General features: G+C 41.3%; 2 protein-coding genes across 2 annotated transcripts; one reads left to right on the top strand and one right to left on the bottom strand.

The window, feature by feature from the left end:
* Window positions 1-8,409: 8,409 nt before the first annotated feature.
* Window positions 8,410-22,439, top strand: LOC128863399 (dentin sialophosphoprotein-like). The gene is made up of 4 exons (XM_054102532.1): window positions 8,410-8,576; window positions 19,494-19,834; window positions 19,940-22,385; window positions 22,436-22,439. The coding sequence occupies exons 1-4, from the start codon at window positions 8,410-8,412 to the stop codon at window positions 22,437-22,439; spliced, it is 2,958 nt and encodes a 985-aa protein (XP_053958507.1).
* Window positions 22,440-22,461: 22 nt separating this feature from the next.
* On the bottom strand, window positions 22,462-26,444 carry LOC128863400 (serine-rich adhesin for platelets-like). Its single transcript, XM_054102533.1, has 3 exons — window positions 26,390-26,444; window positions 22,521-26,329; window positions 22,462-22,479 (listed from the first exon to the last, which is right to left on the bottom strand). Exons 1-3 carry the CDS (start codon window positions 26,442-26,444, stop codon window positions 22,462-22,464), a joined length of 3,882 nt encoding a protein of 1,293 aa, XP_053958508.1.
* Between the last annotated feature and the right edge of the window lie 249 nt (window positions 26,445-26,693).

Here is a 26,693-nt window from a genome sequence, read left to right on the forward strand (position 1 = left end):
GGGAATGAAATGCAACTGAACGAATGAAGATTAAGGGCAAATGAAATACTGCTCAAATACATTCATACATTTTCTGTAGCATAAATCACTGAAGGAACACACCTGAAGTCTCAATAAAATGCAAAAAACCTATTTGTGTAGAAAATTAGTATAATCATTAGCCAGAAAAAATGCGAAAACTGCCATATGCGTCCTTCAACATTTCACGTCCCGATGCAGTAATACTTTTTTCATTTAATTTACTGTAAATACAGCAAATAAAAATTAATAGATACGTTTGAAATTTTCAAAACAACGCTCTTCAGCTATAATTATAACAGGTGGCGCAAAATTAATCAATTATGGAAAGATTTATAATATTTGCAAATATCGTCCTACGGCAATCATATTTGACACTTGTGAGCTAGACATACAAACAGACAAGCAATGGAGCACGTAAGGGTCAAAATAAAGATTTCCGTCATTCAAAATAATTTTTTTTTTAGTAAAAAGTTGAATGGTTAATTTTGCGCCACCTGATTAATTTTGCGCCACCCTCTGTGGAAATATACATAAGTATGTACATATGTGTGGTCAACCGGGAGCTTATCTGGAAATAATAGCTGATTTCGACTCACCACTTCTCTCCTCGTTAAAGAATTTCGCTGCTCGCTAAACAAAAAAAAAAATCAGCTGCTATAGCGAAGCGAATTTTACTTGTGTGAATTTACGCTCAGTTGGTTAAAATGAAAATATTGCGCTAAAAGGGGCGTGACTTGTGAAAATTGGTTTTTTTTCTGTTGCAGCTAAATATTATTTGTGATCCAAAGAGTTTTATTTCAAACAAAATAATATTTGGCTCCAACACCCGAACTCAGTATTAATAAACGCACATGTTTGTAAGTATGCATACATACATATGTAAATATGTATGCATGTATATTATGTATGTATGAATGTACATACATATGTATTTAAATATTCCATCTAACTTTTTCATTCATTGATACCATTTAATATTTTGAAATTTCATATTTGACAGTTTCATATGTATGTCAAATGCGCGAAAAATGTATTACACGCCAACACTTGCCTGTCTTTTATTACATTCACACCACCCACACACATATTTATTTTGCTTCTATACATTTTTTCGCATTTCATTTCATTCATGCACGCACTGTCTTCACTCTGCGCGTTTTCAATTGATTTTGTTATAAAATATTCGGTAAAACTTGCACGAAATTGTCAAATTTCAATTTGACTCAATTACGCGCCGAGTTCGTGTGCACTTACAGATATACACTTAAGCTAATACAGGTGCTTGCATGTGGGAACATGTCAGTTCACGTTTACTATTTACCAAATCTGCTATTTTACCTTCGCCTCTTGATAGTTTTGGTGTGTGTTTGCATTTCTATGCATATGTTGTTGCTCACAATGATCGTTCGGCTCACTGCCCGCCATTCGGGTGCTGTGTGTTGTAATTTTTCCACTTTACTCGTCAAGTGTTGTCTTTGGGTTTTACTGTCTCTATGTGCGTTCGTGCTGTTATTGCTTGTGTTTTATTGTTATTTTTTGTGTAGATGATGCAGTTTATATGTACTTATGTATGTTGACACCTTGTCACACTGCATTCACAACTTGCAGAGTGAAGTTTTATGAGATCAGAAAGTAGAATTGCAATTGAAAAGTTTTTACATAAAAAGTGCATTACTAGAATAGATTAAGCAAAACAAATTTTCGCGAATAATTTACTTAAAAGTAATTTTATTTCAAGTAGAATATTTTAATTTATCGGATTTCTAAGCACTAGCTTTCTAAGAGGATTCCATGGACATTTGTACAAAACACATTCTCTTGATCATTTCTTTTCGAGTTTTAGTTTTTTGGAAGTCGATAAGGAACAATTAGTTTGGGGAGAAGGAAATCCATTATTTTCTCGGTAGACAGCTATGGAGATCGATAGCTCGTACAGTATAGACCAAAAAAAAAAAGCAATATGTTTGCTCGTTATCAAAGTGACAAGTGACTATAGAAATTCTACTGCTGTGTTTTGTTTGTTCCATTCAGTTGTGAGTTTCAGTGTGTTAGAAATGGAAGTCAGCAAATAGAAAATTTGGTGCATTTGTCAAGTCTCCTTTAAGCCAGGCTGAAAGTATGAATGATGCGAATGATGCCGATACTGTATACTGTAACAGCTATTTACATGTAATTTCGGTTTCGTTGATTCCGTTCAGGCAAAAATAATCGAAGTTGACCGGCATGTTAGTAGTCGTAGCATCACTCAGGAGCTAACAAGAATAATGCATTTCTTTTTCCCCAAGAAACCATCCGGATTATATAAACGACTAGCAAACCCGGCCCCCTTCGCTGGGCACACTAAAATAGAATAGATATGGTTTAGAAGAGAAAATATATGGTTTTCATATTATTTATTTCTTTATTCTTTATTCAAGCGCTTTGGCATAAACAATATTTTTTGTTTTTCTATTTGTTTTTGAGTAAATATAAAATATAAATTGAAAATCAGGAAAAAAGAAGATTGTTTTTAAATTTCAAATCATCGCAAATGAATAAACAATCGTCTTTTTTCCTGATCATCCATGAATTTTTCGTTTCAATTTATATGTTTTATTAAGCATTGGAGCTTTTTTAACCATTATCCATTTATATTTTTCAAAAAAAAAAAAAACGAAAAAAATTGTTTTTTCCACGAACACATAATTTCATTCGGATTTCACATTAAATTCTCAAATTTCGTAAGAAATTATTCACTGTTCCAAAATCCACTCCGAAAAAATTCACAAACAATTTTTACATGTTGCACTTACGTTTTTTCCTTATGGCATCCAAATCAGAAAGAAATATTGACACATTGTAACTCACACTGTCAATTTCACAGTTCAGTTCCGCCCCAAGCGTTAAAAAGTAAGCGACATTATGGCTGGCTCAAAAGAACGCTGTACCCGTTGCCACTGCTCCGAATTACAACCAAACTTTACGAAACCCATTTTCAATACTTACTTAACAATGTGCATAAGTTTGGTTTAATTCGGTGCAAAGACACGGCGGGTCCACGTTTCGGCATATATTTCGAGACCCTAGTCATCAATAGGTATGAAAATTACCCCGCATTAAAGCACTTATCAACAGCTTTCATTTGATACCCATATTGTACATACACAACCAAAGGTTACCCGGGTCCACGTTTTGACCTATATCTCGAGACCCCAGTCACGTAGCGGCATGAAAAATACTCTGTACTAAGGCATTCACCAACAGCTTCAATTTGATATCCATATTGTACAAAGACATTCTAGGGTCCACGTTTTGGTCTCTATCTCGAGACCCTAGTCACAGAGCGGCATGAAAAATACTCTGAAGTAAAGAATTCACCAACAGCTTCCATTTGATATCCATATTGTACATACACGTCCGAAGGTTACCCGGGTCCACGTTTAGACCTACATCTCGAGACCCTATCTACCAATAGGTATTCAAACTATACGGAAATCATCTTCAATACCTCCTTAACAATGTGTGTAAGTTTGGTTTAATTCGGTTCAAAGACACGGCGGGTCCACGTTTTGGCATATATTTCGAGACCCTAGTCATCAATAGGTATGAAAATTACCCCGTATTAAAGCACTTATCAACAGCTTTCATTTGATACCCATATTGTACATACACATCCGAAGGTTACCCGGGTCCACGTTTTGACCTATATATCGAGACCCCAGTCACGGAGCGGCATGAAAAATACTCTGTACTAAAGCATTCACCAACAGCTTCAATTTGATATCCATATTGTACAAACACATTCTAGGGTCCACGTTTTGGTCTCTATCTCGAGACCCTAGTCACGGAGCGGCATGAAAGATACTCTGAACTAAAGCATTCACCAACAGCTTCCATTTGATACCCATATTGTACAATCCGAAAGTTACCCGGGTCCACGTTTTGACCTATATCTCGAGCCCTATCCACTAATAGGTATCCAAACTATACGGAAACCATCTTCAATACCTTCTTAACATTGTGTGTAAGTTTGGTTTACTTCGGTGCAGACACGGCCGGTTAGCGAACACACACAAAAAGTTGACTTTATTTTATATATAAGATTTTTTTCAGTTTGTGTCCGAAAAATCCAAATATCTTACGGAACCCTATTTTTTTCCAAAATAATATGTAATCCATGTTACTCTTGGATAATGTAGTTTTCGAATGGTGAAAGAATTTTTAAAATCGGTCCAGTAGTTTTTGAGCCTATTCGGTACAAACAAACAAACAAACAAACAAAGTTTTCCTCTTTATAATATTAGTATAGATTTCTATAAATATTTCGTTACAGTAGCGAGCAGAACTGGCTGAATGGTCAGTTGCCTTGCTTAGGTTAATAAAATCCAGCAAGTGGGTCTGTAAGATATTCAAAAAGTCTTTTTTTTATTATCCCGAATATTCGCACCAATGGACCAATATCTCACCACGTGGAGCAACCCACACCATAAACCCACGCACTACCACCACTTGCTTCATCGTTTACTTTACTTGATGCTTTGCAGCCTTTCTTGCCGTCGGTGCCAGTAAGCTACTCCCCATCCGACTGAAAACGGTTAATACGCCTCTTATCAGACCATATCACACTTTTCCAGTTGTCAGCAGATTCTTAACCTCGATTTCACATTTTTGTCAGATAATGTTCGCTTTCATGGCTTGTGGGCACCTTCAATTTAGCCTCTATTTAGCCATAGTTCATAGGTAGGAGCTTAATTGGTTTAAAAATACATTTCTTGGATTATATTGGCGCCAGTGCCCTCAAGTAAACTCGTGGCTAATATGTTATTCTAGTATGCACCAACATCTCGACTCCGGCACCACCTACCGATTCAATACTTCCCATGATTATTGTTTTTTGTGGTTTTCAGAACTTTATTTGCGAGATGTAATTCCTCTTCGAACTAATTAATAAGTAATAATAATTGGGTTTTAGAGTCTTTGTTGGGTATTTGGCTGAGCTCCTCCAACATCTACGCACACCACAACGTTTTTGATGGTTTCTCACAAATGGAGAGACCAACAGTTTTATGCCGCCTCTGAACATCAAATTTTATTTATGAGGCTCTTTTTCACGGCAGAAATAAGCTCGAAGGTTTGTCATTGCATGCCCAGGAGCGACCGCCATTAGAAACAACTTTTTTCAATCATTTGGTGTCTCATATCCCGGGCTTCGAAGGTGGGCACTTCCGAATGGTAATGACAGGCACCGACCCTTTCGTCTACGCGGACCGCGCACTAATTAATTTTTTATTTCTTTTATTGCTTTGCGCGGATTTAGTTAAACGACAAAACACTGTAGCGAAGACAGAATTATCTTGGCTCAGCTCAGGGTTTCTTACAAATAGGAAAACAAAGACATACCAACAACTAAAATCAACGTGCACTGACGGCAGCAACTGCTGATAAAAAGTGCTGTCATTGATGCTAACGAGTCAATAAGTAGACTACTCCCCACTTAGGATGACACCTATAAGTATGCTAAACTCAACTAAGCGCAGCGTAACTGCATTGGGCGCCAAAGTTTGCACATTTCCACAGCTTTTATTATCCAGAGCAGTGGAAGAAAATGAGCGGTGAATAGAGAGAGAGAGATAGAAATGAGTTTGTAGAGTCAAATATAGCAAGACTGGAGTTTTTATATACCTACGAGTATATGTACATACATATTGTGCTCTATCTTCGTAAGTGTTTCCAATTTTTATTTTATTTATTTGATTTATTTGCTACCCACTACTTTTGTCTTCTCTACTTACAACATTTTTGTGCTAATACTTATCAGTATTTTGCTTGCAGAAATTGACTATAACGAACCTAATCAAGGCGCCAAAAGGTAGACAACAATTGCCGTTGGCATGACAAGTTGACAACTGACACGCAACACTTGAGTTAGATGGAAGGATATGAGAAAATGGGAGAAAGCGTATTTCAATGGCATACAAATCTGCGTAGTGAGTTTTGTGTTAGAAGTCATTTAACAACTTTTCATAGACCGATTATATAGCATACATTTAATATAGGAAAACGGTTTTTCAAAAAATTCGCAGTTTTAAGCATTTCACCTACTAGAAACTGAATTTTCGCCAATCGTAAATACATTCCTGCATTACAAATGCTCTTTGACGCCTCTAAGACAATCTATATTCCCAAAATCCCCAAAATAGTTAAGACGACAAGAATTTTTGTGATACCATTAACGCTTAGAGCATTTACAGCTACAAAGTATACACAAATGTACATGTATGCATGTGTGCATATGTGTTCACGTTCGTTAGTGTTGCGCACCAGAAGCTAACCCAGAAGCTAGAAGCAGCAACAGCCAGAAGGTTAATTGCCACACATTTTATGGTCAACAGCAATCATGAAAAGCAGCAGCAAGCAAACGTGCATAGTACATATTTTAAGGTGCATGTGTTAGTGTAGTATGTCATTGTGAAAATTTCAAGCTTTCTAAATGTATGTAGATAAGCTTTATTGCTTGTTTGTGTGTATGTATGAAGAGACTTGAAGTGAAAAATTTCTTTGGGCGTTTGCTAAGCAACGCCCTCAGGGGATGTTAATTTAGATGTCTTCCTAAATTTAAGGTTCCTCATAAATAGCTGTATATCCACACACACACATACATGCGAGTAGGTACGTAAAAGTGTGTTTAGGTGTATGGCCATGCTCCGTTGAGCTTTAACCTCAATTTTGATTAACAATGTCTGCCAAATGGAGTTGTCAACAAGCGGCAGAGCGGAAAACGAAAGGTGGCTGGCAGGCAGGTTGAATGAAAGCAGCGCACTCAATTGACGTTAATCAGCATAGGCGGAGCAAGTAGCAGCAGTAACTCAGTGTTCGGTATGTTGACTGTGACAAGGAGGCGACACCTCACATTTGCAACAAATTGGACGGATTTGAAAAATTGCTGCACTTTGTTTGCTTACATTACGAGAAGATCACACGAAATGGTTTCTACGTACTCGCACATGGGCAGCACTACAGTAGGGAGCACAGAAATGACGGTATTAAGTAAGAAAGGGTCATTAATTACATGGAAATAGATTTGAATTCGGATCTTTCATGGTTTTGCCAAAAATAGTCTGTTAGACTACTCGGAATTGAGAAATGCAAAATTAGGATAGGACATACATTAGATTAGGAGAGAAACTTAAAATTTTTTGCCGCAAACCTTATGAATGAATAAACGGGCACACTTAAGAAAATTATAATATAGATTTCTAAATCGGTGTGATTTCCCATCTATGCACCCTGTACTATACGCTAGGAAACCTATGGCATAGATGTCACTGTCTACCGATTAACGTAGATGTTGAGCTTGCACCAGGTCTTATCGTTTCTCACATATCTTATTTTGAAGTGCTATATAGTTATCTGAATTGTGGGTCTAAAACTAAATTAAATTTAGCTGCAAACAATGCTGCCAGATTAATATAATTTAATCGAAGGTTTGGTCATATTTTGTTGCATGTAAAAAATATCTCGCGCGTACTTTGATTTAAAATATATTAGAAAATATTAACAGCCTTTTGATTGTTTTTTGTTGGTGCGATCAGACTGTAATGATTTGCCCGTGACACTAAATGTATAAAGTCCGACTGAAGGCTTCAAAATAGCAGTTACAAAATAAAAGATTTTCCTATAAGAGGAAAGAAAAATTCTATATTTTACTATACATGATCGGCTGTTTATTTCATTATAAAGAGGACGGTACGCCGTTAAAAGTGGAAAATAACATCTGGCAAATGACCACTACAACCACGCTTACAGGACAGTATCCTTTTCATGAAATTTTCCATAATCGAATTGCAAAGTGGCTGCCCTATGTCCTCGATAGCCTCACGAATTCTATCTTTGAGGTATTGAATCGACCCTGGACTGTTGGCGTAGACCTTTTCTTTCACGTGGCTCCAAAGAAAAAAGTTACAAGGTGTTAAATTACAAGAGCTCGGTGACCAATTGTCATCACCTCTTCGAGAGATAACACGGTCCGGAAACTTTTCCCGTAAAAGATCAATGGTTTCGTTGCTTGTGTGGTACGTAGCGCCGTCTTGTTGAAAATAAACATTGTCCAGATCAATACCATCCAATTCCGGTCATAAAAAATCGTTAATCATCTCTCGATAGCGATAGATAACATCTGTTATTGGAAAACTCTTTAGTTTTCGTAGTAAAGGTTAAATTGGAGGTGCCATACCATAACGCCATAACTTTAACCGTAGCCTTAAGTACAGCGATATTTACTGCCGCCTATTAGTGGTGCCTTAGGCATAAGCAGTCGATACTTACCTACTCGTATATTTCTATTTATTTGTGCATTTCGAAGTGCAAAAAGTAAGCGATGAAAAAATTATTAATTCATTAATTAATATAATGGCATTCTATGCCACAGTGCATCAAATCAACAATCAGCTGGTTATGGTTACGGCGCAAAACGAAAGTTCAATTAGTCTGCAAGGTTATAGATATAACTACGGCATTATGGAACATCACCTCGAACCGGTTACAGTGTTGCTCATAGGCTGGCTCGATCAGCAGTCGTACGTGGTTGTGATGACGACATCTCTAACTGGACCCCAACTTATTTCTCCACCTTCCGCCTCTTGCCAAATATGCAGACACATTGAAGAGGCTTCATGTCTTACCATCCTTTCTAAAATAAATAAGTAAATTAATATATAAATACGTATAAATGTTGTTGATGCTTTAGCAAAGTCACCTTCTATGAATTTACCTTGCAAGGCACTTAAGCGCTTAGGGAGTTTTGAATATTTTAGATGTGCAAAGAATTTTTGATTACCGTTGATGTTTTTGCCATACAAAATTCATGCAATGTTGTATAAACAAATCACGCACACAATAAAAGAACAGATTTCTCTTGTATATTTCAATGAAATACAAATTAGATTTACTACTTTATCGCATACTTATTTTGCTAGAATTTAAAAATTTTTAATATAAAAATTGACACTATTGTGTTGGCAACTAGTTAGGTAATTGCGGATTTTTCTGAGAAAATCAAAGAACATTTTTTCATGGAACTAAATAACTTTATTCTGTAATGTATTGCCCATTCTGATCAATAACTTTTTGTCATCTTTCAGGCAGCATCATAATTCTATGTTTATAAAATTTCTTGTTTTTATTATATTAGCAAAAAAATGAATCAGGCTCGATTTGACAGCATCACCATTATTGAAATTTTTACCGTTCAAGGAGTTTTCTAAAGATCGAAACAAAAATTACTCAGATGCTGCAAGCTCCAATAATTTTTGCCGAGTGGTCAAAGATGTGTGTGGCCTTGCATTGTCATGATGGAATACAATACTTTTTCGATTTGTCAATTCGGGCCACTTTTCTTCAACTGATTGTTTAATTTCGTTAGTTAATCAATGTAGATATTATAATTGATCGTTCGGTTGGGTGGTAAGAGTTCAAAGTAGACAATTCCTTTGTAATCCAACCAAAATGATAGCAAAACCTTCTTTTGATGAAGAAGAGCTTTTGATGTTGTTTGAGTTGGTTCACTTGGCCTGCTCCACGATCTTTTCCGCTTGAGATTGTTGTAAACAGCCCATTTTTCATCGACAGTTATCAGCCGTTTTAATAATGGATTATTTTCTTTACGTTTCTTTAGCTAATCGCAGCTGTTAATGCGTTGCGCTAAATCGCGTTTCTTTCAGTTCGTGAGGAACCCATGTATCGAGTTTTTGAATATAGGCAAGTTGTTTCAAGTGATTTGCAATGCTTCTATGTAATACATGAAGCTTCTCTGCAATCTCTCGTGTTGTACTGTGACGAGCCGAATCGATTATTGCTTTGATTAGGGCGTCATCAACTTCAACTGGACGTGTGTTTTTCATCTTTGAGTGAAAAATCACCAGAACGAAATTTGGCAAACCAATTTTGAAGAACGAAAAACTACGCAACCGATCAGAAAACTTTTTTTACTGATTGACAGCTGAATTGCCAACTATCAAGTAACAAAACGTGTTTTATATTTGAGCTAAGCCTGCTACCTACCTAAAAATTCAACTGAAGCCATCTATCAGTGAAATCCGCAATTACTTTGTTGCCAACTCAATAGTTTGATTGCAAACTTTATGAAGTTTTTTTATTTCCAACATAGACCAAATATGGGGATTAATTTCAAAATACTCTACAAATTTTGAACTTAAAAGTATCAGTAAAATTAAAGAAGCTGTGTTGAAAACTTGGATTTATATTGTAATTGTCAACACAAGCCATCGTCATGTTCGGTCACAGATCTCATCAGCACAGAAACAGGGTCTCATCTTAAAAGCTTCGATTAAAAGAACTGAACGCTTCTAATACGCTCCTCTGCCTGGCCGCCATTGCTGAAATATGGACTGAAACCGTAAAGAAACTATGATATAAAATTGGGTTGACAGGATAGGCCCCTGTAGGACCAACCTATTTGACTAAAGTAATTAACCATCCGCCCTATGCTCCGACTATGAGCGATAATATTATATTTGCAGAGATATATTTTTTATAGAAGTTCTTCGTAAAATGTCATATAAAAATATATATGTACATACTATCGAGGTAGGTGGGTAGGTAGGATTGGTAATCGGTCTTTAAACTCACTCACTTAGACCGTTTCCAATTCGTGGTGATATCACAGTGGCGTGCCACGCAGGACAGTGACAAAGAAGATGTTTGACTTACGCTTGCTCCTCCTCATTCTTGCAGCTTCTGCTATAGCCGAATTGAGGCAGATTCAATCTTTGAGCAATTCGACCTAGGAGACAGTGACCTGTGATTAAAGCAACTAGCATACACATTTTTTTCCTTGACCGATTAAGTAGCGCCTTTGGACGCCCGATGACCCAATCTAGACAAATTCTTTTTGTAGCATTACATGTCAGACTATCAACCCGTCTCGTGTTGGCTGAAGCGACAATGCTAACCTGCACTACGCAGTTTGTAGGTTGATAGATACCCACAATCTTCTTATCAAGCGAGGAGACGAGTGGCAGTACTCTCTTTCACTAATTGGTCTGCCTTGCTGTTCCCTCGTATGTCACTATGCCCTGGCACCTATGCATATCAAATGGATGTGGAAATTTTCCGTGATCTCATTAAGAGATGGCCGGCATATGCGGGCAATGATGGACTTAGTGACAATTCCACCATGAGATTTAATCGTCGCTTGGCTATCAGACTATGCACAGATTTTTCTAAACCTAGTCACATTTTTGCTTAACCAGGTAGCTACCTCATTGATGTCTAGAATTTTAGAGGATAAGCCGCTGCAGTGACTAGGAAGTCGAGCCGAAACGCTTACTTTTGGCTTCTTGCAGCAGACGCCAATGACAACTCTATCGTCAGACGTTGAGCCATCAGTAAATAACTGTAAGCAGTTTTTCCGACCAGATATATTGTCAACCCATAGTTCATCCAAACAGTAGACAACAGGATTACTTGGATCGATCCATTGATTTGTTGCGGTAAGCCGAGTAGCAGGGTTAGTTGCATTCTGTTTTCCAACCGAGTTTAGGGAACGTAAGAAGAAAATAGTATTCAGAGCATCAGAGCCAGTTTTTTACTTGTCTGTTTTTACTGCTTAAATTTGATTTTTTTGTGTTGAGTCAAATTGACATTTTCTGCCAGAGATGAATGGATTTTAAATATTGTCTTTTATATGAAGCCCAGTTTCCTGCACTAGTCACAATAAGTTCAATCATTTGCAGGAAGGAGAGGGAGAGAGTTTGAAAGGTGAAGGAAGGAACCTTTCAGAAGAAGATATGAGAGACTAGGTGCCTATGAGAGGAGTTTTCAATTTACCACATAACCGCCTAGCTCACAAGAGATTATTAGTCTAGAAGACTGCACGGCTTTGCCTAAAGCTGCTAAGTCGTCCTTTGCTACAGCCTGCTTCTTCAATTTGTTATTCCGGGAGCGTTTAAGTTTTTCGTAGGTATCATTCATTTGGCATTCGCCTGAGTGTTTGTTCCTTGCATTTAAATGGGAAATAATTTTCTCGTGTAAAGCTAACGATTTCCCACGTTTCAAAACCGATGCACTTTTTTCCGAACAGGCTATACGTTTAAATAAAAGCTCTTCGCTTGCAGAAAATGATGACGTCTCATCTTATTTTTTCAAAAAAAGCCCTTGCGTTTCTTAACTTTAACTTTTCTAAAGAATTCGATAAGGTCAACTCTCCAATGTTAATTTCAAAAATGCGTAGTTTTGTGTTTCAAGCCATTTTTTGTAACGGGGAAAGTCGTACGGAGGTCGCCGTAGCGGAATGGATTGGTGCGTGACTACCATTCGGGAGTAATCCTAAATAGTAAGCTTACTTGGAAGAAGCAAGTCGACCAGAAGGTCTCTGGAACACTAAAGTCTTCTGGCAGTGTAAAAGAACCTTTGGCAAGACATGGTTAATTCCACAGCAAAACCCCTAAACAGGCTACAGAGAAGTGTGTGCTTGGGTATCACAGGTGCCATGAGTACGATATCTGGTGATGCCCTTAATGCCATTCTGAACTTGCAAGCTCTAGATCTTCAAATTCGAAAGGAAGCAATGAAAGCGGCGTACAGGCTCAAGTTAAACGGAGTCTGGGGAAATGAAATAAGTACTCGCCACTGTCAGATATACCACCAGTTGTCGGAGCGGTGCACACTGTTCTCGATACCGGTGGACAATCGGGTGCCTGTCGTTAGTTTCGGTAGGAAGTATGATGTTTTGGTCCAGGTAGAGATCAATGGTTAAGTCCAGAGAACCCATTAACGGGATATCAGCACACTTTCTACACCGACGGATCCAAATACAATGATGGACGCGGATCTGGATGGCACTTAACCGAAGACACTAAGTACTCCTATGCCACAGGACAGATGGCCACGGTATTCCTTACGGAAGTCTATGCGTCGCGTACTGGCTAATTGAGAAAAAGTGGCGGGGGCAACAGTATTGGAATTTGTAGTGGCAGTCAAGCTGCACTGAAAGCCCTTGCTAACCCACGCTGCTCTTCGAAGTTAGTCAGTGAATGTAAGACAAAACTGAACAGTGTTGCAAAACACAACAAAGTTAGTCTTATTTGGGTGCCTGGACATTGTGGCAAATGAAGACTTTGCGAGTGTGCCACTAGGCGCTGAACCCTTTCTAGGTGTCAATTCCGCATCGTCTCAATTATGGATTGACGACTTCATGAGGTCTACCCATAGAGGACGTTGGTCTGAGTTGAACTCGTGCAAAGTAGCCAAGTGCTTTGTGAAAGAACCAAACAGGAAAACAGGGACCTTTCTCCTAAAACTCAGCAGAAAAGACCTGAGAGTACTGGTGGGTGTAATCTCAGGGCACAACGTCTGTGGTCAGCATATGTCTACCATGGGGGTCGTGGACAGCCCGATATGCCTATCCTGTCTTGAGAATGACGACACTGCAGAGCATTTTCTATGTAGCTGTCCGGCGTTTGCCAGAATCAGACTTAGGATATTGGGTTGCGATATACTGAGTATGGATAAAGTTCATACTCTTCCTCTTCCAGATCTCTAAAGATTCATCAATGAATCCAAGAGATTTGTGGAATAGTGACCTCAAACTAATTTATCCGTCTAACCACCCACTTTTTTTATCTTTCCTATCTCTATCCTTTTACTGAAATCTATCCGGGAGTAGTACAATGGTCTATTGACTGAGTGCTTGAAGTTGTCCAACCCCCCACAAATCTAATCTAATACACCATTCGCGAGTCTAGGCAAATATTTCCTCTTGATTGGAGCAATATTTGTTGCCTCATATTAAGAAATCGTCTCACTATTGCGAATGAAGTTTCGGATGTGGGTGAAATTTTTGATGCGAAATTTATATTTCTCAGTCTATACATTTTCAAAGTCATACACTCTTGCCACACTCGCCCTTAGCCGGAGTGTACGGATCCATGCATCCTAAAGTTACTGTTGCCCTCTCTTGTACGATCTACTTCGGAGTCGGCTTTCTTTGTATATAGGCCACATCACCTTGCCTTTGCCATGCTTGTAGACTTGAACGCATTTAAATGAATTTTCATCCTTACGCTCTCTGTTCGCTTACTTTTGTCGATCCCATTCCTTCGTATGATGGAAGAAGTGCCGTAATAAATTTGAAATCGTTTGAGGAGTACTCTTTCGCTCTGCTTTCTCTTTCATATCATGAGTGTTGTAATATACTGTCCTCTTCTTTTCGAGCGCCTTTATTTTTACTTTCGACAAAAAAAAAAAAACTGAGGAGCGTATTAGAAGGATTTACGTCTCTTGTGGCTCCAGATGGCATGTAAAGATAAATATTATGTTGCTCGAAATATAAAATGCAATTTAAAAGCCTAAAAAATAAACAGAATTAAAGAGAACTAAGTTGTAGGCTGCGTAATACTACAAGAACACTTGTTTTGAAACAAACAAACTATTTGCAAAGTGAAACCGAAAGCGGTAAAACTATTAAAACGCCAGTTTGTACTGGTATCATACTAACGCTTTCGGTTTCTAGGTTCTATTTCTATTCTATTTATTTATTTACTCCGTTAATACTTCGCATATTAATTGTAACAGAGCCAGAAATAAGTCCAATGACTACTTACGCAATAGCTAAGCTCCTAATTTCAGGCTGCACGAAGCGTTGCTGTCGCTGATCTTGTTTTCTCAGGTGGCGCGCCGTTGTTGTCGCTGTCGTTGTTATACGCTACCCTTTAGACATAACGTCAGCTTTTCCCATACAGTTGGAATAAGTAAACGAATGACCGTTAAAGCGACTATTAATGTTGTCACCAATTTGTGGCCAAAGTTCATGTACGCTGTGGTTGTTGTTATTGTTTTTATGCGCTGGTTGGTAGAATTACTGGTGCATACTAATGTGGTTATGTGCGGAGCCCTAGGTGCAAGTTAGGCGTTTTTTGGGATTTTTGACTTGCGGTAATAAGATTTACTTTTCAGCAAAATTTGTTCCTATTTCATATTCTAAGTTCGTTGCTGCTTGTTAAATTTTGTTACCTACGAAATAATAGGTAGCCTGTTTTGTGCGCATGCTCTTCTACTTCTTAGCAGTCCCTGGTAGGCCATAGCTTCGTCAACCATTTTTCTCCACTTTATTCCCTCCATGGCTTCATCTCTGTAGTTGTGTACGTTCATTTCCTTAAGATCTGATGCGTCGTGATCTAACCATCTCTTTCGGGGCGGCCTCTTTTTCTTCCTCCAATGGGTGTTAAAATAAAAGCTTTCCTAACATTTCGCTCTTCGACATTCGCATGAATATCATTTGTTTTCAGCGGAGCTGCACACATTTTTTTCAGGAAAGCGCAGAAAATATGGAGCTCCATTTCTTCATGTGATATTTCGAAAACCCTTTGTCCCCAGTACATTATACGGAGGACCCAGAAAGTCGTGGGGACTTCACGCCATTCAATTTCCAAACTCGTAGTTGTGTTTACCGGTTATTGGACTACCGGCGCACACGCGGAAAAGGTAGGTTTACCATTTAACCTCCATTGCGGAAGCTGTGGGGACCTTTCAGAAAAGGAAACTGTTGAGCACTTTCTCTGTAAATTTCCGGCTTGTCAGCTAGACGGTTGAAGTCACTGGATGCTACTTCCGTCGACAGCCTGGGCTCAACCTAAATCCCATCAAACTTTTCGATTACATTAGCGGCTCTTGATGACTGTAGATACCTGCATGTTGGAGGTCTCATAAAAGTATCAAAACGACGCTTTAATGCTACTTGTGGAGTGCCAGTGTGGTATATTACTTCAACCATTTCACCTACCTACCTCAGCATCTATATTTCTGCGCCACATGTAAGGACGGGTCGTATCCGTGTTTTGTACATTCTTATTTTCTGTGCTCTGAATAAATCTTTCGACGTAAATAGTTTTATGTTAGAATAATAGGCCTTATTTGCAGCCTGGATTCTGGCGTTAAAAGTTACCCCCTTTGTCTGCCGATAGTTTAAGTGTATTTTACGCGTAGCTGCTGCTTCCAGTTGCTCAGTCACTAAAATTAAAAAAGGATCTTTATTATTTACTCATTTGAAAAGTGTAACCAGTTCCGGATGATTTTGCAATTTTTGCACTGGAAAAGCGCATCCATAAATTACATTTTTTTGGAAGCTCTTTATTCGTATTGGTAGGACAATTTGGACATTTCTGCAGGATAAAAATCCGAAGCACACTTCTCGCGTGCAAAGCAGTTTTTCGAAGACATTGGGCATCTTCGAGTGCCGTCTTAAATCCAATAGAACATCTTTGGATCGACATAAGACATGCAGTCTGTACGCAGAATAACGACAATTTGGATCAATTATTTGAAAAGGCCAAGGCAGCACGGGAATCCATTCCAGTTGAACTTTGCAGAGATTTAATAAGCCAACGCAAAGGCGCAGTGCTGAAGTAATAGAGCAGAAAGGATTTTCCACAAAATATTATTTAGTGCATATTTTTCTCTTTCGCCTGCATTTTTTATCATTTGACTTTTACTTTGCTTTGCTCTTAGGTATTTTGCTCAAAGGGATTTCATGTTGTATTAACTTTTGTTTATGAAGTAAAAAAAATTGATGTTTTTCTTAGACAAAAAAGGCGGATATAAATTCAAAACATTTTAAATTTATTAAATAAAACCTAACCCGCAAAACATTTAAGTGATTTTATTGAAAAAATTCTGAAATGCAGAAAACTGGGTATTGTTGGTAAGGACTTTCCAACGGCTACCAATAAGTGCAGTTTACCGTCGTTACCTATCTTCGGTTGCCGCCCGCACCGCGATTACTGTCCGCTGTCGCAGTTGCTGCCGTCACTACTTCCGCTGTGGCCGGCATCGATTTTCGAGAGATTTAAGGTTTATGAGTAATAAACATGAAGGATATGACGGCAAGGGAACAAACGCAATCCTATTAGTGGCAAACTGATTGGCCAGCCTCCATATTTTTTTATATCCTTGCTTACTTCGCTCGATTAGCCTCTTTCATCGACAACGGTTCTGGGCTGTTAGTTTTGCCCAGTCCCACGTGATATCGGTATCTGCTAACTCGTGCAACATCGACCTTCTCCAAGCAATCTTTGGCCGACCGTGACGCCTGCTGCCTTGCGGGTTCCAGTCCAGTGCCATTCTCATGATGCTAGCTTGAGATTTTCTAAGCGTGTGACCTAACCATCGCCACTTTCTACGTTTGATTTGCCATAGGATGGGCTCCGCCTTCGTTGATCTCCACAGCGCGTCGTGGCTGTTGGTGCTCGGCCAGAATATTCTACAGATGATGCGATGGCATTTGTTGACGAAAGATTGTAGGCTTTGTGTCATGGTGTTGGACACCAGCTATATTTCACTTCCATACTTGATGTCATTTATAAAAAGTATGAAAGGCAGCGGACCACACAGACTACAGAGGAAGCAACAAAAGGTCGAGGTCACTTATGGTGGCTAAAATTTCAAATAGTGTTCTGGAAGTCTAAAAAATTTAGTTGGCACCATTATTAACTGGATATGTTAAATTGCAACATTTGTAGTTATACTTTTTTAACTCAGCTGCTTTTTTCTTATTTCCAGTTTAAAAGGCATTTTTTAGACATTTTGAATCGAATTGGAAATTTTCTTATAAGAATATAAAAACCAACAGCTGCCATTGAAATTGGTCAGCAAGATCATGTCTTCCCTGATTAATTCTATTGCACACCCAGGTCCACAGTAGTAGGATATGTAACAGCTACTTGTTTCACCATCCTCGTATAGGCGGGGAGAGAGTTTTCTTCAGGCACTAGAGCTAACGACTTTGGTTAGCAGATATTCGTAAAATTGTTTATCAAGATAGCCCTATCTATACCTCTGGTCCAGCCCATTGGTAACCGTCCTTCAAGATTTTCCCGAATAATTAGACTGCTGAATCTCTTTGGTGGCATCTTTGGTATAAACAATGCACAAAGTAGGAGACGTAAATTTGTGACTCACTGGAAGGACTTCTGGGTATCGCTATCAGCAAGAATTATAGATTACAAGATTTGTACTACGTTCGAAACGAAATTTTGGCTTCAACATCTTAAAAGGCAGACTCAAATATGAGGCAGACGCTGTTGGGTCAAACGTCGAAAATGTTGATATAACATAATCATGGAAATCGTAGAGTATTTTAAATACCTTTGCAATGCTATTACCATTGATTATTTCTAGACCGATCATACTGTTTTCTTCTTCATTCTTAATTGGCGCAGGAACCGCTTGGTCTACTTCAATAAAATGCGCCCGTCGCTTTTTCTGCCTCGTACTAAACTGGTGCTGAAATGAAGTACTCCACTGCTTGCTGATTTACATAAATGTCCTCTTATATCTTTGTGAGCAGCCGTAGATAAACATCAAGGGCTGGAGTCTCATGGACATCCCTTATCCTCCATTTGACATTCTTCATTATTCTGTTGAAGGAGGTATTTTTTATTCAGTGTTAGTTATCTGTGATATTCAATTGTCTACTTTGGACCAAATACCAAGAAGTGCTTCTTGGCAAAAGTTCTCATCCGATGGATTTCAAGGCTGATTCCTTAAACAATGTTGTTGCCTATTTGATTGGCGATAGTATTCACTAAAGCTCCGAGTTTAAGCGACTTCTGCCTAATTCAATTTACGTTTGTAAGAATGTAGCAAGTTTAGTTCTTTGGTTATTTCATTTGCAAAGTGGTTTGCTGCATATTTCAAAGGGCTTTTGGAATAATAAATTTGAAGCGTGCCTACTATAGGCGCGTATCGAAGCATCAATAAGCTCTTCTCCTTTTAAGAGGCTCTTTTTAAGAACCTCCGAGCTACAAGGCCGTATCATATTGATGAACGCTAACAAATCTTATAAACTATCAAGCTCAAATGAATAAGAAAGTAAACACTCACGCAGAAGCTTAAGCAGCATTCCCTCAACACTTGGTTGCCCCACTCTCCTTAAACTAGACACGAAAGCGGTCCCGTTTCGATCCCCACTGCTAACATGAAACAGATCACAATGAGTGACAGAGATCTAAAAATCTTAAGCAAACTAAAACATCATCAACACCGTTTGAATATCAACAATTTGATGAAATTTTACAATGTTTTAAAAAATTATAAATACATTTTTCCTTAAAATTAGCTTTCTATACATTTATTTTATACATTTCATGAAATCAGGCACAATGTGAAGCTGATACGAGATGAAGGCGGATAAAGCGCAGATGGCAATCTAATATTTTAAAAACCACGTGGTGGAGCGATCCTTAATATGGCAGCTCAGTTCAGATAGATACATAGATAATATCACTCAAAAGCTTCACCTATGAAATACCCTTTAAATGGAAATCGCTTAAACGAATTCCAGTGAGGTGTTTTTTGGTTGAAGAGACTGGTTAAAAATAAAGCGATTGCGGGTTAGGCAGTTGAGGCTGCTGTGAGTGCAACTATAGAAGTGAAATCAGTTTTTTAAGCATCTCTAGAAATTTACAATTCGATAATAGAGACTTCAGCAAATCCAACAGTTTTCTAAAGGTTGGCCATGGATCCGTTGTGGATTTTTCTGTTGTGCATGCCTCTATGGTGGTTGTATCGGTTGAAGATGCAGTAGTTGAAGTTGCGTCTGTTGAGGGTGAAGCGGTTGAGGAAGAAGGCGCGCTAGTTGAGGATGCTTTTGTTGAGGACGCATCTGTGTATGCATTAGTTGAGGATGCGCCAGTTGAGGATGCTCCGGTTAAAGGTGCAACAGTTGAAGACGCGGCTGTGGAGAACGTATCGGTTGAAGCTGCACCAGTTGAGGAAGCATTATTTGACGATGCATCAGTGGAGGATGCCTCGGTTGAAGGTACATCAGTTGATGATGCTTCTGTTGAGTAAACATCAGTTGAGGATGCCTCGCTTGAAGGTGCATCAGTTGAGGATGCATGAGTCGAAGATGCGTCTGTTGAAGGTACGCCTGCTTCGGTTGAAGACGCGTCTGTTGACGACGCTTCGGTTGAGGACGCAGGAGCTCTTGTAGACTCTACATCTGAAGATGCATTAGTTGAGGATGCGTCAGTTGAAGATGCATCAGTGGGATATGCTTCGGTTGCGGACGCAGGAGCTGTTGTAGATTCTACATCTGTGGACGCATCAGTTGAGGATGCGTCAGTTGGAGATGCATCGGTGGAGGATGCGTCAGCTGAGGATGCGTCAGTTGAGGATGCTTCAGTTACAGATGCGTCAGATGAGGATGCATCAGTTGATGAAGCCTCTGTTGAGGATGCATCAGATGAAGGTACCTCAGTTGAGGATGCTTCGGTGGAGGATGCGTCAGCTGACGATGCGTCAGTTGAGGATGCTTCAGTTACAGATGCGTCAGTTGAGGATGCATCAGTTGATGAAGCCTCGCTTGAGGATGCTTCAGTTGGAGATGCGTCGGTTGAGGATGCATCAGTTGAAGTTGCATCAGTTGAGGATGCTTCGGTTGCGGAGGCGTTATCTGAAGATGCGTCAGTTGAGGATCCTTCAGTTACAGATGCGTCGGTTGAGGATGCATCAGTTGAAGATGCGTCTGTGGAGGATGCTTCAGTTGGAGATGCGTCGGTTGAGGATGTATCAGTTGAAGGTGCATCAGTTGAGGATGCTTCGGTTGAGGAGGCGTCAGCTGAAGATGCGTCAGTTGAGGAAGCTCCGGTGGAGGATGCGTCAGCTGAGAATGCGTCAGTTGAGGATGCTTCAGTTACAGATGCGTCAGATGAGGATGCATCAGTTGATGAAGCCTCGGTTGAGGATGCATCAGTTGAAGGTGGCTCAGTTGAGGATGCTTCGGTGGAGGATGCGTCAGCTGAGGATGCGTCAGTTGAGGATGCTTCAGTTGATGAAGCCTCGGTTGAGGATGCTTCAGATGGAGATGCGTCGGTTGAGGATGCATCAGTTGAAGATGCATCGGTGGAGGATGCTTTAGCTGAGGATGCTTCGGTGGAGGATGCGTCAGTTGAGGATACTTCAGTTACAGATGCGTCAGTTGAGGATGCATCAGCTGAGGAAGCCTCAGTTGAGGATGCATCAGTTGAAGGTGGCTCAGTTGAGGATGCTTCGGTGGAGGATGCGTCAGCTGAGGATGCGTCAGTTGAGGATGCTTCAGTTGATGAAGCCTCGGTTGAGGATGCTTCAGATGGAAATGCGTCGGTTGAGGATGCATCAGTTGAAGATGCATCGGTGGAGGATGCTTCAGCTGAGGATGCTTCGGTGGAGGATGCGTCAGTTGAGGATGCTTCAGATGGAGATGCGTCGGTTGAGGATGCATCAGTTGAAGATGCATCGGTGGAGGATGCTTCAGTTGAGGATGCTTCGGTGGAGGATGCGTCAGTTGAGGATGCTTCAGTTGATGAAGCCTCGGTTGAGGATGCTTCAGTTGGAGATGCGTCGGTTGAGGATGCATCAGTTGAAGATGAGTCTGTGGAGGATGCTTCGGTGGAGGATGCGTCGGTTGAGGATGCATCAGTTGAAGGTGCATCAGTTGAGGATGCTTCGTTTGAGGATGCGTCAGCTGAAGATGCGTCAGTTGAGGATGCATCAGTTGATGAAGCCTCGCTTGAGGATGCTTCAGTTGGAGATGCGTCGGTTGAGGATGCTTCAGTTACAGATGCGTCAGATGATGATGCATCAGTTGAAGATGCGTCTGTGGAGGATGCTTCAGTTACAGATGCGTCAGATGATGATGCATCAGTTGATGAAGCCTCGGTTGAGGATGCTTCAGATGGAGATGCGTCGGTTGAGGATGCTTCAGTTACAGATGCGTCAGATGATGATGCATCAGTTGAAGATGCGTCTGTGGAGGATGCTTCAGTTACAGATGCGTCAGATGATGATGCATCAGTTGATGAAGCCTCGGTTGAGGATGCTTCAGATGGAGATGCGTCGGTTGAGGATGCTTCAGTTACAGATGCGTCAGTTGAGGATGCATCAGTTGATGAAGCCTCGCTTGAGGATGCTTCAGTTGGAGATGCGTCGGTTGAGGATGCATCAGTTGAAGATGAGTCTGTGGAGGATGCTTCGGTGGAGGATGCGTCGGTTGAGGATGCATCAGTTGAAGGTGCATCAGTTGAGGATGCTTCGGTTGAGGATGCGTCAGCTGAAGATGCGTCAGTTGAGGATGCATCAGTTGATGAAGCCTCGCTTGAGGATGCTTCAGTTGGAGATGCGTCGGTTGAGGATGCTTCAGTTACAGATGCGTCAGATGATGATGCATCAGTTGAAGATGCGTCTGTGGAGGATGCTTCAGTTACAGATGCGTCAGATGATGATGCATCAGTTGATGAAGCCTCGGTTGAGGATGCTTCAGATGGAGATGCGTCGGTTGAGGATGCTTCAGTTACATATGCATCAGATGATGATGCATCAGTTGAAGATGCGTCTGTGGAGGATGCTTCAGTTACAGATGCGTCAGATGATAATGCATCAGTTGATGAAGCCTCGGTTGAGGATGCTTCAGATGGAGATGCGTCGCTTGAGGATGCATCAGTTGAGGATGCGTCAGTTGAGGATGCTTCAGTTGGTGAAGCCTCGGTTGAGGATGCTTCAGATGGAGATGCGTCGGTTGAGGATGCATCAGTTGAAGATGCATCGGTGGAGGATGCTTCAGTTGAGGATGCTTCGGTGGAGGATGCGTCGGTTGAGGATATTTCAGTTACTGATGCGTCAGTTGAGGATGCATCGGTTGAGGATGCCTCCGTTGAAGGTGCATCGGTTGAGGATGCTTCAGTTGAGGATGCCTCAGTTACAGATGCGTCAGTTGAGGGTGCATCAGTTGATGAAGCCTCGGGTGAGGATGCATCAGCTGAGGATGCGTCAGTTGAGGATGCTTCAGTTACAGATGCGTCAGATGAGGATGCATCAGTTGATGAAGCCTCGCTTGAGGATGCTTCAGTTGGAGATGCGTCGGTTGAGGATGCATCAGCTGAGGATGCGTCAGTTGAGGATGCTTCAGTTGATAAAGCCTCGGTTGAGGATGCGTCAGCTGAGGATGCGTCAGTTGAGGATGCTTCAGTTACAGATGCGTCAGATGAGGATGCATCAGTTGATGAAGCCTCGGTTGAGGATGCTTCAGATGGAGATGCGTCGGTTGAGGATGCTTCGGTGGAGGATGCGTCAGCTGAGGATGCGTCAGTTGAAGGTGCATCAGTTGAGGATGCTTCGGTTGAGGATGCGTCAGCTGAGGATGCGTCAGTTGAGGATGCTTCAGTTACAGATGCGTCAGATGAGGATGCATCAGTTGATGAAGCCTCGCTTGAGGATGCGTCAGCTGAGGATGCGTCAGTTGAGGATGCTTCAGTTACAGATGCGTCAGATGAGGATGCATCAGTTGATGAAGCCTCGGTTGAGGATGCATCAGTTGAAGGTGCATCAGTTGAGGATGCTTCGGTGGAGGATGCGTCAGTTGAGGATGCTTCAGCTACAGATGCGTCAGTTGAGGATGCATCAGTTGATGAAGCCTCGCTTGAGGATGCTTCAGTTGGAGATGCGTCGGTTGAGGATGCATCAGCTGAGGATGCGTCTGTGGAGGATGCTTCAGTTACAGATGCGTCAGATGATGATGCATCAGTTGATGAAGCCTCGGTTGAGGATGCTTCAGATGGAGATGCGTCGGTTGAGGATGCTTCAGTTACAGATGCGTCAGTTGAGGATGCATCAGTTGATGAAGCCTCGCTTGAGGATGCTTCAGTTGGAGATGCGTCGGTTGAGGATGCATCAGTTGAAGATGAGTCTGTGGAGGATGCTTCGGTGGAGGATGCGTCGGTTGAGGATGCATCAGTTGAAGGTGCATCAGTTGAGGATGCTTCGGTTGAGGATGCGTCAGCTGAAGATGCGTCAGTTGAGGATGCATCAGTTGATGAAGCCTCGCTTGAGGATGCTTCAGTTGGAGATGCGTCGGTTGAGGATGCTTCAGTTACAGATGCGTCAGATGATGATGCATCAGTTGAAGATGCGTCTGTGGAGGATGCTTCAGTTACAGATGCGTCAGATGATGATGCATCAGTTGATGAAGCCTCGGTTGAGGATGCTTCAGATGGAGATGCGTCGGTTGAGGATGCTTCAGTTACAGATGCATCAGATGATGATGCATCAGTTGAAGATGCGTCTGTGGAGGATGCTTCAGTTACAGATGCGTCAGATGATAATGCATCAGTTGATGAAGCCTCGGTTGAGGATGCTTCAGATGGAGATGCGTCGCTTGAGGATGCATCAGTTGAGGATGCGTCAGTTGAGGATGCTTCAGTTGGTGAAGCCTCGGTTGAGGATGCTTCAGATGGAGATGCGTCGGTTGAGGATGCATCAGTTGAAGATGCATCGGTGGAGGATGCTTCAGTTGAGGATGCTTCGGTGGAGGATGCGTCGGTTGAGGATATTTCAGTTACAGATGCGTCAGTTGAGGATGCATCGGTTGAGGATGCCTCCGTTGAAGGTGCATCGGTTGAGGATGCTTCAGTTGAGGATGCCTCAGTTACAGATGCGTCAGTTGAGGGTGCATCAGTTGATGAAGCCTCGGGTGAGGATGCATCAGCTGAGGATGCGTCAGTTGAGGATGCTTCAGTTACAGATGCGTCAGATGAGGATGCATCAGTTGATGAAGCCTCGCTTGAGGATGCTTCAGTTGGAGATGCGTCGGTTGAGGATGCATCAGCTGAGGATGCGTCAGTTGAGGATGCTTCAGTTGATAAAGCCTCGGTTGAGGATGCGTCAGCTGAGGATGCGTCAGTTGAGGATGCTTCAGTTACAGATGCGTCAGATGAGGATGCATCAGTTGATGAAGCCTCGGTTGAGGATGCTTCAGATGGAGATGCGTCGGTTGAGGATGCTTCGGTGGAGGATGCGTCAGCTGAGGATGCGTCAGTTGAAGGTGCATCAGTTGAGGATGCTTCGGTTGAGGATGCGTCAGCTGAGGATGCGTCAGTTGAGGATGCTTCAGTTACAGATGCGTCAGATGAGGATGCATCAGTTGATGAAGCCTCGCTTGAGGATGCGTCAGCTGAGGATGCGTCAGTTGAGGATGCTTCAGTTACAGATGCGTCAGATGAGGATGCATCAGTTGATGAAGCCTCGGTTGAGGATGCATCAGTTGAAGGTGCATCAGTTGAGGATGCTTCGGTGGAGGATGCGTCAGTTGAGGATGCTTCAGCTACAGATGCGTCAGTTGAGGATGCATCAGTTGATGAAGCCTCGCTTGAGGATGCTTCAGTTGGAGATGCGTCGGTTGAGGATGCATCAGCTGAGGATGCGTCAGTTGAGGATGCTTCAGTTGATAAAGCCTCGGTTGAGGATGCTTCAGATGGAGATGCGTCGGTTGAGGAGGTGTCAGCTAAAGATGCGTCAGTTGAGGATGCTTCAGATGGAGATGCGTCGGTTGGGGATGCATCAGTTGAAGGTGCATCGGTTGAGGATGCTTCAGTTGAGGATGCTTCGGTGGAGGATGCGTCAGCTGAGGATGCATCAGTTGAAGGTGCCTCAGTTGAGGATGCTTCGGTGGAGGATGCGTCAGCTGAGGATGCGTCAGTTGAGGATGCTTCAGTTGATGAAGCCTCGGTTGGGGATGCATCAGTTGAAGGTGCCTCAGTTGAGGATGCTTCGGTGGAGGATGCGTCAGCTGAGGATGCGTCAGTTGAGGATGCTTCAGTTGATGAAGCCTCGGTTGGGGATGCATCAGTTGAAGGTGCCTCAGTTGAGGATGCTTCGGTGGAGGATGCGTCGGTTGAGGATGCATCAGTGGAGGAAGCCTCGGTTGAGGATGCCTCGGTTGGGGAAGCATCAGTTGAGGATGGCTCGGTTGAATGTGCATCCGTTGAAGACGCGTCTGTTGAAGAAGCTTCGGTTGATGGTGCCTCGGTTAAGGATGGATCAGTTGAGGTTGCGTTGGTTGAAGATGCTTCGGTTGAGGATGCCTCGGTAGAAGGTGCATCAGTCGAAGATGCAGTTGTTGACTGTGTGTTGGTTACAGGCGCAGCAGTAGAAGTTGTGGTAGATGAGGATTCAACAAAGGTTGGCGCAACAGTTGAAGTTGTGGTAGATGAGGTTTCAACAAAGGTTGGCGCAACAGTTGAAGTTGGGGTTTCAACAGTGGTTGACGCAAGTGTTGTGGCAGTCCTTTCTGGAGGGCAACGACGTCTCTTACATCCTTGATTTTTTCTCTTTGCTTCGCTTTGTAGTTTTTTCCATATTGTTGAAAGTAATCCAGAGGATCCAAGTTGAAGTCCGGTAGTCGAGTCGCTTCCGCTTGTTTCTTCTGAGGATTCTTCGCTACTGTCTTCTACAGAATTCTCAGATGCATCGTCTTTAAGAGAACTGAGAGAAATGCCTCGGCCTGGAAATATTTCAGGCTTTATATTTAAAACGGAACTTGATAGCAGCTATTGAAACTCACCTTGGACGAAGACTACAGCTAACGCAATTAAAAATAGTCCCGTAAATAATTTCATCTTTCCAGGTAGTTGAACTCCTGCAAACTGCTATAAAATTTTACCTCGATAACACTTATATACCAAAATTTTACTTAATCAAATATTAAAATAATGACAGTAGGTTTTAAGAACTTATTTGTTACAATTTGTTAGAACAAATGTGTTGACAATAACACAAATAAATTGTGTACGTTAGTTATTTTTAATATTTTTAAAGCAGGCACTAATGTAAAACAACAGTTGTCTTGAACTTTGTTTTTGTCTTGT

The sequence above is a fragment of the Anastrepha ludens genome, chromosome 5, assembly GCF_028408465.1.
Source record: "Anastrepha ludens isolate Willacy chromosome 5, idAnaLude1.1, whole genome shotgun sequence".
Taxonomy (NCBI): domain Eukaryota; kingdom Metazoa; phylum Arthropoda; class Insecta; order Diptera; family Tephritidae; genus Anastrepha; species Anastrepha ludens.

Bases quoted from the DNA above. Each gene is read 5' to 3' on its own strand.
- LOC128863399 (XM_054102532.1), top strand. From the start codon at position 8,410: ATGGCATTCTATGCCACAGTGCATCAAATCAACAATCAGCTGGTTATG. The intron at 8,577-19,493 runs GTACGTGGTTGT...ATTCGATAATAG, and splicing joins GGCTGGCTCGATCAGCAGTC to AGACTTCAGCAAATCCAACA. The intron at 19,835-19,939 runs GTACATCAGTTG...CGTCTGTTGAAG, and splicing joins GGAGGATGCCTCGGTTGAAG to GTACGCCTGCTTCGGTTGAA.
- LOC128863400 (XM_054102533.1), bottom strand. From the start codon at position 26,444: ATGAAATTATTTACGGGACTATTTTTAATTGCGTTAGCTGTAGTCTTC. The intron at 26,330-26,389 runs GTGAGTTTCAAT...AAATATTTCCAG, and splicing joins AGCTGTAGTCTTCGTCCAAG to GCCGAGGCATTTCTCTCAGT.